This window comes from Accipiter gentilis, chromosome 5 (assembly GCF_929443795.1).
Source record: "Accipiter gentilis chromosome 5, bAccGen1.1, whole genome shotgun sequence".
Classification (NCBI taxonomy): Eukaryota; Metazoa; Chordata; class Aves; order Accipitriformes; family Accipitridae; genus Astur; species Astur gentilis.
In genome coordinates this window covers 4,770,938-4,784,298 of record NC_064884.1, presented here as the reverse complement: position 1 = coordinate 4,784,298, position 13,361 = coordinate 4,770,938, and the positions used below count along the sequence as shown (strand labels likewise).

Here is a 13,361-nt window from a genome sequence, read left to right as displayed (position 1 = left end):
CTCCTAGGATGAAGTTGCATCTTTTCCTGGATGGTCAGGCTGTCTCACCGGCTGTCGGTATATAAGCCACCTTCTGCCAAAAGTCACTCACCCCACGTTTTCTGATAAACCGGCAGCTTTCTGCTACCTGCAAAGGCTTGCTCAAACGAAAGCGGGCCTCTTTGTGCAGGTCAACAACAACGGCGTGATTTCCTTCAATGCGCTAGTCAGCCAGTTCACGCCAGAAGCCTTCCCCCTGACAGACGGCCGGGCCTTCGTTGCACCCTTCTGGGCGGACGTGCACAACGGCATCCGGGGAGAAATCTACTACAGGGAAAGCACAGAACCCGAGCTGCTGAGGAGAGCCTCCAAAGACATCCGCAAGCACTTCAGAGACATGTCCTCTTTCTCTGCCATCTGGATCTTCATCGTCACCTGGGAGGAAGTCACTTTCTACGGAGGGAGCAGCACGACTCCGGTAAGAGCGATCAGCTGTGCTTCTTGATGGGTGGTGTTTGATGGTTGACTATATGTCTCTGTGTATGTGTGTGTGTGTGTGTGTGTGTGTGTGTGTGTGTGTGTATATATATATATATATGAATGAAAACCGGTTCTGGCCTTTGTGCGTAAAGTTGAGCGAATTGCTTTGTGTTCCTGCTCCTCAATTCCCTTTCAGGCAGAGGAGCACCATGGTCCTTTCGTTCTCTCCCATGGGAGCTCATATTAGCCTCGCTCCCTGCTCTCGGATCACCAAGGAAAGCATCGCCTCTTCAGTGTTTGTAGGCAACATGTCTAAACAAGGCTCTGACACCAGTTAGGAGGTTTTGGCTTGATCATAGTGTGGTCATTTTTTTGTTAGATACAAATGCCCATTTCATTTTTTCTCTGTACTGTGATATATGACCCTCACTTTGCCTGTGCTTCTACAGTGATAAAACAGAAGTATTTGCACAGGGGGCTACAGGCACCTCAGAAGAAAGGCCTTTATAAAGGAGCCGAAGTTTTGGCATTGAACAGTAGCTCTGTTGTGATATAAACTACTCGAGGCTCCCACTCGCTCCTGTGCCATCAGTTTATAAAGAGGGATTCTGTTTGAAGGTACGTTATCATGGCAGTAATGGGGCCAGGGTGTTGGGCAAGACCCAGAAGCACCCAGGAGCAGCCGGCCCAGTGCAGAAAACAGCCTCCTGTGTGTGCAGCATCTGAGCGTGCCGAGGTTCGTGCGCTCAGGTTGTGTGCACAGAGCAGGCTCCTCCTGAGACTGCGACGTGCCGAGCGGTGCCCAGGGACGGAGCAGAGAATAAGGGGCATGCCAAAGCATACACACACTTGCATCCCATCCTGAAGTGGCGCTGGAGGGCAGCTCCTGCCCTGACCACCTCGTGCTGGATCTGGTCTGTCCACTACATGGGTTCAGGATAAACTGGTCCTGTACTCAGCCTTGGGGAGAGGGACACAAGGGAAAGAGAGCACGAGGCAGCAGGGTGATGGAAAGAACAGGCTGCAGAGCTGGATGGGAAGCCCTTCATTGTCTGGCTGGCTAGCCATAATCTTCTGCTCTGTGCTCCCTTCTCCTTGGTCATCCTCTCGAGGCTGGATTTTGTAACTTGCCCTTCCTTCCCCACCGCTCACGTCCACCTGGGATTTGATGGGAGTCTGCTCGGTTTTGCACCCCGAGCTCACCTTGCAAGGCCATGGCAGGTTTGAAGCAAAGCTAAGATTCTTATTTGCTCCTTGCCTGCATGAACAGGTAGGGCTGCTCCGGCAGAAATGGCCCTAGCTTGGGAATTGGCTGTAAATTAAGTTTTGGAAGTAATCCACACTCTGAGGAGTTGGAGACAGGAAAATGGGAGCTTCAATTTGTATTTATTTGGCAAAAACCCCTTTTCCTTTCAAATCGTGATGGCTTTTTCTGTGACAGAGGCTGACGCGCTCTCTCTGCAGCACTAATCCAAGAGGGCAGCAAGGGCATCTCTTCGAAAAGGGCTGAATGGTTGCTCTGAAATCCTGTGCGGACATCGAGATAGGAAGGGGAAAACCAAAGGGAATACTGACAGCATTTTTATGATGACAACTGACCTGCCTGCATGGGGACACCAATCCCGACTGACCAGAGAGTCATGCTAGTGACTTGGCTGTGGTAGCTCTGTTATATTTCCACAAATGCGCGAGTCGTATCTCAGAGGATGGGGACAGCGGTGTGATGTTTTTCAGGACATGAATAGCTTTTAAATCTGTGGTTAGTATGTGAGCCGCGACTGCAGCTGACAGTGGGAGGTCTATGCCGGACCGCTGACACATCGCCGGTAGGGCCTGTGTGGAAACTTGGGGCGCGGATAGCGAGCGAGGGATCCCTGCTATTGTTTGGGGAAAGGGTTGTTTAGGATTAGCCTGTGTACTGCGAGTGCCAAAAGCTGGCTTCTTCTGTCTCAAGGAGCTGGCTCTGATAAACAGTTCAGCTCTTTTCCATTTGTTTGAGAGGCTTGAGATTTAATGCATATTTTTTGCCAGTCCTGGCAGCGCTTGCAGAAAAAAAAAATACATATATATATATTTGCAGACAGCAAGCAATATAGAGATTCGTGTATTGCCTGAAGAATTACATTTGCAACACAATGCAATTTATTTTGTTATAGAGCAGCCTTCCTGTTCAATAGCGGCCAGGGCTCTGGGTTGGCACATGGAATAGCACGATGCAACTTAAGCAGGAAATTCATCGCAATGCAGAAAAGCTGTAGAAAACAATTTTGCAAACGTGGCCTCGGGGATGCTGTGGTTACTGTCTCTTGATGACACCCAAGCAAACGGGTTCATTTTTGGAGAGACTTGTTAGATGGCTAGGGTGCTCGATGCATGTTTGGATGTGAGCACTAAACAGGGAAATGTTTCTGGTTCATGTAAGTGCTCCTAACGAGGTTTGCCAGCCATCTTAAACTGTAATGGGTCAGCTCCTGCCACCCTCCAAGAGGCACCTGACCGGAGCAGGGTTCGTTGCTCCATCGAAGAGCTGTTGTACTATCCAAGTGATATTGCCTTTAGGTGTTAATGTCTTTTGATCTCACGGTCGTGGGAAGAGACTTTGCAAGCACGCGTGCCAAGGTGGTGAAGAGGAAACCGCACGTATGAGGCGGAATCCCAGGGAAAGGATGCAGGAGTTAGCTTGCTCTCCCACTTGCCCCAGTGTGAACTGTGCCATTCGCAGCTTGTACAGGCTTCTTTGCATCTGTTTTCAAGATTTCTCATGGCAGGAGCCTAATGCGCCTTGGAAGTGACATCCCTTGTGGCGTGCAAGTAGCGAATGCAGCCCTGGGGTCCCCTCCTCAATCTTCAGGAGTTTGCGCTCACCTCAGCACCAATAATCAAACTAGCGGTTCTGCTGTAAGGGAATGTAAAGTGGTGCAAAGTGACCCCTAGTCCCTCGGTTCCGGCATCTTCCCTTTGTCTAGCAGCACATGTGACCTGTTGTTAACGCGGAGCAGCTCAGCTGCCTCTGCTAGCAGTGCTCGGGGGTCGCTGGCAGGGTAAGCCCTAATGCTTCCTAGCATGAGATGGTTCGATCAGTGTGCTTCCCGTGTCACCTGATAATTGTTTCTGTGGCTGTTGTTTCCTTCACGGTTTGCAGTACCCAGGTAGCTGGGCTCCTAGTGTTGCTCTTGAATAATCAAAAGAGGTGCAGCACACGCTTTGTCCCCTGCTAAAATCCTGCTTGCTCAGAGGCAGGGAGAGCAGTTGTTTGCCACGGCACAGTCCCGGCGCAGAGCGGTCTAGGACGGGCAGGGATGGGAAGGATGGGAAAATGCAGAAAGCCGAGAGAAGTGATTGACCGTTAGTTCCCAGTGATGACCTCTGCTGCTGGATCTGCATGGATAAAGAGCATATCTCAAGGGGAGAGGCCTCTTCTGTCTTTCTGCACAACCATAAAAGAGAAGAGCTCGGGGCTATGCCTCCCTCGCTGGCTGCCAAGTGTGCCCTTCCCACCTGGGGCCTGGGCTGGCAGTCATGTGAATGTATCTGGAATTTGGGGGGCTGGAAATGCAGAGTCATTTCAAGTGAAAGGAAGAACACGAGTAGTGGATTTAGCAGGTAGCGAGGGGATTTGGCAGACAAGCAAAGTGCATATTATACATGGCTGACTTGGATGTAATCCACCGCTAACAGTATTGTAGGATATGAATGTGGAAGGGAAGCGGGTAAGCTAATGCGGCGAGGAATAAAGCTAAGATAGGGTAATGGAAGATAACGGGTGGAAACAACCCGCATCCTGCCGATTGTGTTTTCCCCGCAAGCTTATTCTCATGCTGCCATCTATTGGCGTTAAATTGGATTGGAGATGGTCTTGTCTTGTCCTCCCAGGTGGAGGTAGCAGCGGGGATGGGAGCTGGCAGAGTTGCAGCAGCAAGCGCGAGCGTATTTTGGGTCTTGAGCTTCTGCCGCTCTTCACCGCGAGGTTACCACGTCTCTCCCAGGCCAGAGATGAACGCGGCAGAAGGGAAGGCAAGCAGTGTGAGAAAAGCAGTACAACCTTGTAAATGTGCTCATGGTTTTCAACAGGTAAACACTTTCCAAGCTGTCCTGATCACAGACGGAGTGTCATCTTTTGCCATATTTAACTACCACGAAATCAGCTGGACTACCGGGACAGCCAGCGGAGGGGACCCCCTGACCGGTCTCGGTGGGGTGATGGCCCAGGTGAGGCTCTCTGTCCCATACCCCAATCTCTGTCGTGGTCTCGGATGGCTGCCTGTAGCTTCCCCAACGTATCTGTGCTCACTCATGCCACTCAGTCCCTCAACGTCCCCAGCACTGGCCTTGCAAGCCCGCTGCTGGGCACAGTGGGACGAGTGCTCCAAAATTTGGTTTTAGCAGCGGTGCCACAGCCAGTCCATCTGCCCAAGGGGGGAGAGGTACCCTGCATGAGGGCAGCCTCCCTCCGTTGCTTCCTCAGTTTATCTAGGCAGCTCAGTACATACACCCATAGATCTATATGTACGTACATACATATGTGTATACATAAATGTGTAAATATACATCCATACCGCTTGTAGTACCTGTTGGCCTTTTCACTCACATCCAAACTACCTGGAAACTGAAATTCCTGAAAAGAGACTTTAAAACTAAAGAAGATAACCTCACAAGTTATTACGGGGGACAGAGGAGTGTGGAAATGCAGCATCGCTTTCCCATAGCAAAGATATGTGATGAAATTTGCTCTTTCTCTGTTTTAGGCTGGCTTCAATGGTGGAAATATCACCAACTTTTTTAGCATTCCGGGCTCCAGAACCCCAGACATAGTCAATATTGAAGAAACGACCAACGTTAATGTCCCCGGGCGCTGGGCTTTCAAAATAGATGGCAGAGAAATAGATCCAGCCAATGGCTGCAGCCTGAGAGGTAAGGGGGAAATGGCATTGCTTTTTTTTCAAGTTTTGGGGTGCAGTGTAGCAAAAGGTAAAGCTGTTGGGATGCTGGCAGAGAGGTGTCTGACTGCTCTGGGCTGCTGCGTGATTTGTGTTTTTGCCAAGGCATGCCCTCGAGCTGCAGCTGTAGGGACAGAAACACGTGAGCGGGGTTTGGGTCCCGTGCGCGTCTCTGAGTTGCTGCACGCAGCGCAAAGCCATCGCCCAACTTCCAGCGATAATTGTCAGTCTGCCCATTGCAAAAGGCTAACACCTTGAAGAGTGAACAGAGATCTTTGTCATTCGTGGCAGCGTGGGCACGGTGGGAGAGCATCCTCGGCAGCATATGCGAAGAAGCTGTCATCAGCCGTTGTTTGCCCTTTGTCCCCGTTGGCGTTGCCTCTCCCAAGGGGGAACATCAGTCCACTTACGGATGGCCAGACCTAGCTCACAAGTAGTATTTGCAGTGAATTCTCAGTGCAGCCGAGGTCTGACTTGGTAGCTTTGAGAAAACTGAGAGGGGTCAATAAATACTAGGGAGTCTTCTCCATTCTTGGTGTTGCTTTCAACCACCAGCGAACAAAACTGTCATTGGTGCTAGGTTTTTTCCCTTCCTGGGATTTTAGTAACATGGTGTGATTGTAAGCCTCCATTTCTGTGGCCCAGAAGCACAATCCGAACCCAACATCAAAGGCGGATGGAGCTCGAGTGTTTTGCAGGAATAGAATGCCACTGAGCCATCATCTTGATTCCTTTCTGTGATGCTGATGGTGGCTACGGGAAAGACCTGGGGACAGCAATTTCCGCTTGCCCCCAGAGTAGGAAAACTGATGGTGTGGTCCCATTTCCCTTGTTTCTGCAAGAGGAATAGCAGGTTTTCCAGGTGGGACAAATGCCACGTCCCTGCACCAGTTACAGTATGTGTGCATGTGTCACCAACACTGTGGGGTTATAAAGAGATTAATAATTGCACACAGCAACTGCACAGGGACTCTGTTGCAGAGAGATTATTGCGTTGCCGTTTGACAAAACTGTCAGGAGCGTCCACCGTGCTCCGGGAGTCAAGAGAGGATTGATTGTCACTTGCCGACAGACACTGGAGATGTCACCACTTTGAGACATGCAGCTTCTTTATGTCTTGGTTTTGAACTGTACTGAAGAAGGCCCATGAGACCCGGAGGCTCTTGCAGCCCCGGCAGAGGTTTTGGGTCCAACCCCTCCAGCTGATTCCAGCTGCCAACCCCAGGAAGAAAGGCTGGACTTTGCAAAGGGGCTGAATTCCAGTCTTGGCTTTGCAGATGGCGTGACAAGGGCAGCGTAGGTAGATCCCGCCCCTGGATTTGTGTTTCACGGTGGACAGCCAGTCGCCCTCCACAAGAGGAGATGCAGCGCGAGGCATCTGAGGCGAGGGGGCCCGCTGTGCCTAATGGCACTCGTTTGCCCAAATCCCCCGCACCAGAATGGTTGGCATGGGAGCCCTTGCAAGTGGGTCTTGCTAAGAGGAGATGTTGTTTGTCACAGAGAAGTGGAAAATAGCTTTATTTGTAGGAGGCAGGGAAGAGAACAAAAAGTTTAGCAGAGGTAAATTCGGGCAGTGCGCACGGCGGAAGCCGCGTGCATGAGAAGTGTGAAAGACGGCCATATGGAGGAGAGGAAAACTTTCACGGGTATTTGCCACCCTTGTTCTCCCGTCTTCTCTCTGCTTCTCACGTCTCTCACCAGACAAACCTGCCTCCCTTTATAGTACTGCCGTGTAACAAGTCTGCTCAGTCTATTGCTGTGGGATCACTCATCGTTTCCCATCGTCACTGGCGTATGGTGTGGAAGTTACTTATCAACAGTTCTTTGGTTTCATAAGTACTATGAGTGCTTTCTGAATGGGAGCAAATTTCTTCTGGGCCACCGATGGCAGAGTCGCTCTTCGACTGGCAAAGTTATGTGAACAGAGGCATTATAGAGATGGCAACTAAGCTGAAGAATGGTGCAAGTACAGCGACGGTGCTGGAAATGGCCTCCAAAAGGCACGAGCTTTACCAGTGGACTTTCCCTTTGAGAAACTAGCACAAATGGCTCCTGTGTCCCACGATACTGAAGCAGAATGATGGTGGCGAGTGTCTAAAACAGAAGGAATAACTTCAAAGCTAGCCAGCCTGCACGGTGCGGCACCGACCCCAGATTCATGACAGTACTCGCACCATCCCATGGCCTTGTGGTGCAGGGAGGACTCAAAGGGGACACACCGTACATTGAAAATGAAGCTTGTGATCGCAGCGCTTTGCTGAGTGGCTCTCGCTGGCTCTGCGCAAAGAAAGCATCTGAGAAGCCCGGCAGCAGGACACTTTGGTGGCAGTCTTGGTCGTAGGGCTGGCAGACCCCTCTGAGGACTGACACGGTGCAGTTAGAGGATGTTCCTCTGCTTAGAGAAGTGATGTAGCATGGGTTTTTCCTTTTCTGTCTTTCTAGGACAGTTTCTCCGTCAAGGGGAGATCTTCTGGGACAACGCCAACTGCACCACCAAGTGCCGCTGCCTGGACTTCAACAACGAGATCTTCTGCCAGGAGATGGCTTGCGGCCCCTTTGAAGCATGCGAGCCAAAGACCAAGTTCTTCCAGTGCGTGCCGGTGGAGAGCAGCACCTGCGTGGTGTTTGGAGATCCACATTACCACACCTTCGATGGCTTCCTCTTTCACTTCCAGGGTTCCTGCTCCTACCTCCTCGCCAGGCAGTGCTGGCCAGGCTCCCAGCTGCCCTACTTCAACGTGGAGGCCAAGAACGAGAACCGAGGCGCCTCCTCTGTCTCCTGGCTGAGGGATATTTTTGTGGAGGTCTACTCGCACAAGATCGTCCTCCCCAAGGGCAGCTTTGGGAAAGCAAAGGTAAGAGCCCTGCTGAAAGGGGAAAACTTGTCACATTGGCTCCTCCGAGGCAGTGGCGAGACCGCAATGGCAGCCCGGAGAGCATGGGACAGCACTTCTGGGCCCCGCGTGTCCCTTGGGAAATGGGCATGGGTGACAGGCATGGTGGCATGGTGGTAAGCCTGTGGCTTACCGACGGCTGTCCTTCTGCATATGTCCCTAACCCTAAGACGCTGTAACAGAGCTGTACGGCTCCTGACTGTGTCCCAGTATGAGGGCTCTGGTACTTCATGCGCCGGCTCAGTGCTCTGGTGTTGTTCCCGCAGGTGGATGACTTGGTGGTGTCCCTACCCATCTCTCTGGAATTGGGCGCAATAAAAGTCTACCAAAGCGGCTTGTCCACAGCCCTGGAAACTGACTTTGGCCTGCTGGTGACTTACGATGGACAACACTATGCCTCCGTCTCCGTTCCAGGCACATACATCAACGCCACGTGCGGTCTGTGCGGGAATTACAATAAAGACCCTGAGGACGATACCCTCCGCTCAGACGGGAGGTTGGCCGTGTCTGTACCGGACCTGGGCGAGAGCTGGCAAGTGCCGCACCCTGAGCGGAAATGTTCGCCTGGCTGCTTGGACAACTGCAGCCTCTGCGATGCTGCCACGGAGTCTCTCTATTTCACCTCTGAATACTGCGGCTTCATCAACAAGAGCGGCGGGCCGCTGTGGGAGTGCAGTGCCATCGTGGACCCCACCGCCTTCGTCCACAGCTGTGTCTATGACCTCTGCAGCGCGCGGGATAACGGCACTGGCCTGTGCCAAGCCATCCAGGCGTACGCCACGGTGTGCCAGGCCCTGGGCATCTCGGTGGGAGAGTGGCGTGCCCAGACGGGATGCGGTAAGTGTTTGCATGCTCCTGCTGGAAGCCTTCCCCTCTGGAGGAGGGGAGGGATTTCAGGGGTCCGCCCATGTGCCCGGCAGTACATGAGATGAGAGGAGAGGAATCCAGGGGAGGGAGTCAGGTGAGAGCCAACTGGTCCCTCCTCTCCGTGGCATCAGGCTCTTGCACCAGCAAAAGGGTGACATGAGTCAGGTATGAGGCGAGAGGTCCACGTTGCTCTGCAGATCATTGGCTGCCACGATGAGAGATGGAGGCTGGTCTGGAATGAGGACTGGCCGATGACACGCTTCTTGGCCCACCCTCCTTGCTTGTAGCATTAAATAGCTGCGGGAGGCTCGACAGTTCTGCGGCCATTTTTGAGAAGCTATTGCTTGCAGAAGCAGAACGGCTGGGGAGGCAGGGGAGGGAAATGGAGGGGCCAATTCTACCATCAAGCGGGACTCCTGGGTCACTCTGTGTTGTCTCTGTTGTGAGTCAATGGGAAAGAGGTAATTGGCCCCGAACCATGCTGTAATATGGTACCCCTGTTGTTTGTCTCCCCTCTGCGCCCACAGCGATGGCTGTGCAGTGCCCAGCTCTCAGCCACTACTCGGTGTGCACCAGTAGCTGCCCTGCCACATGTTCGGACCTCACGGCCCCACTGGCCTGTGCCTTCCCGTGCACCGAGGGCTGCGAGTGCAACGAGGGCCACGTCCTCAGCATGGACCGCTGCGTCCCCGTCCAGAAGTGTGGCTGCGATGTGGACGGCCGGTATTATGCCATCGGGGAGTCTTTCTGGGCGGCAGCAGACTGCACAGTGGAGTGCCACTGTGAGGATGGCGGGGATGCCAGGTGCTTTAACACCACCTGCCCTGAAGGAGAGGTCTGCACCATTGAGAACGGCTACCGGGGCTGCTACCCCAAGCGGGAGAGCCTGTGTTTGGTGGGGCAGAACCAGGTGCTACAGACATTTGACGGCGTCACCTTTCCCTATCCACTGGAGCACTCCTACACGCTGCTCAAAACCTGCCCGGAGAGACCGGACTTCATCGAAGTGGACATCAGCCAAAAGAAGCCCGGATCTGGTCCCAACGGGCCGCGCGTCGTGCGGATCCAGGCGGTAGGCCAGGAGGTGAAGATTGGAGGCGCTGGCCTGTCAGAGATCAAGGTAAAGATGCTGCTGTCAGGGCAGCCCACGCCGGGATGGAAGGCGGTGGCTCACACTGTGATCCAATGTCCCTTTGGAAAGGGGCTTGTGGGTCTGTGGCCCTGGACTGTTCCCCCAGGTTGGGGCCTTGAACACTATGGTGGCACTTGGAGGAAGCCCGTGTGGGCCACCACAGCGTGGAGGCCCTTTAGGTGCCTGCACAGTTGTTGTCACAGCGCCGTTATTCCCATTTGCTTGCTGAGTCAGTTTTGGAGACTTTCCCGATGTTGCGGTTGTCTCCTGCAACTTGTTTTTTCCCTGGAAAAAAATTCTCTGTTTGTGGGGCAAAATGCAAGGAAACAGTGTATCCTCCCACTTGAAGGAGGCTCCTGGCCTTGGAGGGGTGGGGTCCTGGTCAGTAAGCGTTTGGTGTACCCAGCACCGTGCGGCTGGCAGGCAGGAACGGCCGTGCAAAGTTGCGTTGGCCTCCCTGAAGCATCTTGATCCGCTTGTTACTTGTAGGTGAACGGTTATGACGTGGAGCTGCCCTATTTCCACCCTTCCAGCCGCCTGGAAATCTACCGTAGCGACAATGGCACCATGATGGAGTCAGAGGGGCTCCTGGCTATTGGTTACTATGATTCAGGCCTCCTGGAGATCCACCTCTCCACCGCCTACTTCAACTGCACTGGGGGCCTGTGTGGCTTCTTTGACGGCAATGCCAGCAATGAATTCTGCCTGCCCAAGGGCAAGTGCACAGACAACCTGGAGCTCTTCCTGGAGAGCTGGACCACATTCAATGAGATCTGCAACGGGGAGTGCGGGGACCTCCTCAAGGCCTGCAACAACGACTCGGAGCTGCTCAAGTCCTACAGGAGCCGCTCCAACTGCGGCATCATCAATGACCCTACCAACAGCTCCTTCCTGGAGTGCCACAGCGTGGTCAACGTCTCGGCCTACTACAGGACGTGCCTCTTCCGTCTGTGCCAGAGTGGAGGCAACCGGTCGGAGCTGTGCGACTCGGTGGCACGCTACGCCAGCGCCTGCAAGAACGCCGAGGTGGACATCGGCCAGTGGAGGAGCCACAGTTTTTGCCGTGAGTCTGCCAAAGCTTTTAAGTACCCAGGACGGGGAGAAGGGGATGTAGATCCCGCCGACCCCAGGCAAAGTCTTTTTGTTAGGAGCTTGTGGGTGTGCAGAGGTAGAGCAGCTTTTCTTACGGGATGCTGAAAAGTACGGGTTCTCTTTCCCCTGCCTCCTCTTTCATCTCCAGTGGGTACCCCTTACCCAGAGGGTGCTTCTCTGTCACCAGCCTGGAAGACACTCAATAGCAGAAGGGCTGTTTGGGAGGGAGGCCCTGACCTGACGGCACTAACGGCAGCATTATTTGTCCAAAGTCATATGAAGGGGTAGGGGTGGAGGTGCTTAAATGCTGGCAGTCTGGAGTTATTTTCCTCTTCTCTTCCCTAACGGTCAACCAAAGATCAGCTTTGCCTTCAAAAGAGCTATGCCCAGTAAAGCTTTCTGCCGTGAGGAGGGCCGGCACATACAAAGCGCTCTCCCGCACAGCATATGGAAGGGAAAGGGAAATTGCGGTAGGAAAGCAACATCTCACGAGCCTGAAGGCAAGGCAGCACTGCCCCACATACTGACAGTAGTTTCTAATTAGCACTCGTGCCGGCAGAGACAGATTTCCCAATGTAGCCATTTCAGGGTGGCATTTCAGGAGGCATTGGAAGTTTTATGATGTGGTGTAGGAGCATTCCAGAGCTGCAGATGGTGTCTGACAGTGCTGTACGCCACCACCAGAGGATAATTTGAATAACACTTGTTTTTAGCTCTGTCGCTATAAACTTGCCATTGATGCGTAAACATTCGTAATTCAGAAGCGAATGTGAAAAATCCCCAGTGTGGAAGTATGTGGTGGGGAGGCAGCCCCTGTCTCTGCCGTGGAGTTTTGAGGGAGGCATCCCTTGGCGAGCCCTGACCTTATACCCTCCAAAATAGTGGGAGCAGGTGTTGCTCAGCACGTGGTGGGACGGGGCTGTGATGTGAGGAGGGCAATGGCTGAGAGGAGAAGGGGTAGCAAAGGGGATGGGAAGAGACGGTGCCTGGCAAGGTGCTGGGACTGTTTCCCAGCTGCTTTTTTTTCCCCCGCATTGGTCACCGCTCATCCTGTTCCCACCTTTTGCCTGTTCCCTCACCCCATGCTGCCCCAGGGCTGCCGGAGCGGGGAACTCATGCTCCACATTTGTCGGCCCTGCAGCTCTCGCATGTCCAGAGAACAGTCACTTCGAGGAGTGCATGAGCTGCGTGGAGACCTGTGAGACCCTGGCGACAGGCCCCGTCTGCACGGACACCTGCGCAGAGGGCTGCCAGTGCGACGAGGGCTTCGCCTTCCGTGGCACACGCTGTGTTCCCCGTGGCGAGTGTGGCTGCAATTTCGAGGGGCGCCAGCTGGCCACCAACCAGACCTTTTGGATGGACATCGCCTGCCACTTCCTCTGCTACTGCAATGGCTCCGACAACAGCGTGTACTGCGAGAACGTCTCCTGCAAGGACGACGAGTACTGCCTGGAGGAGAATGGCCTCTACTACTGCCATGTCCGCACTGATGCCTCCTGTATCATCTCTGGCTATGGACACTACCTGACGTTTGATGGCTACTCTTTTGACTACCAGAGCAGCTGTGCGTTGGTCCTGTGCACCACGATAGCCCGGCCAAGGTCGGAGCGGTCGGACACTTTCCCGGCATTCACCGTCACAGCCAAGAACGAGGATCGGGACACTTCTCTGGCCCTGTGGGTGAAACAAGTCGAAGTGGAGGTCTTCAATTACAAGATCGTCATCCACCGAGCCTACAAATATACTGTGCTGGTGAGTGTGTGGCCACAAGGGCAGGGTGGTGGTTATTCTTCCCTGCCGTGGCTTCCAAGCCACAGAGCGATTCCCTAGGCAAGAGGCCTTATGGCTCTCAAGGTTTTCCAGGGGTCGGGCAGTGCGTATGCTCTGGCTTGTCCCTAGGTTGCCACCAGGCACAGCTTTTGGAGGGGGCTTCCGCTTTGGCTGCCTTGTTTGGGATGTAGAGGCAGGCCCAGCGGGGAC

General features: G+C 53.5%; 1 protein-coding gene across 3 annotated transcripts in view; it reads left to right on the top strand.

Annotated features, from left to right (window-relative positions):
- Nucleotides 1-13,361, top strand: part of TECTA (tectorin alpha) — a 30,799-nt gene that overhangs the window by 6,172 nt on the left and 11,266 nt on the right. For 2 of the 3 annotated variants that reach the window (XM_049800225.1, XM_049800227.1), the window contains exons 4-11: nt 170-457; nt 4,531-4,668; nt 5,205-5,370; nt 7,839-8,251; nt 8,557-9,127; nt 9,685-10,277; nt 10,779-11,352; nt 12,523-13,133. In XM_049800225.1, the coding sequence (XP_049656182.1) occupies nt 170-457; nt 4,531-4,668; nt 5,205-5,370; nt 7,839-8,251; nt 8,557-9,127; nt 9,685-10,277; nt 10,779-11,352; nt 12,523-13,133 (3,354 nt within the window). Of the gene's footprint in view, nt 1-169; nt 458-4,530; nt 4,669-5,204; nt 5,371-7,838; nt 8,252-8,556; nt 9,128-9,684; nt 10,278-10,778; nt 11,353-12,522; nt 13,134-13,361 lie in introns of those variants that run through there. The other variant, XM_049800226.1, reaches the window with a different exon arrangement.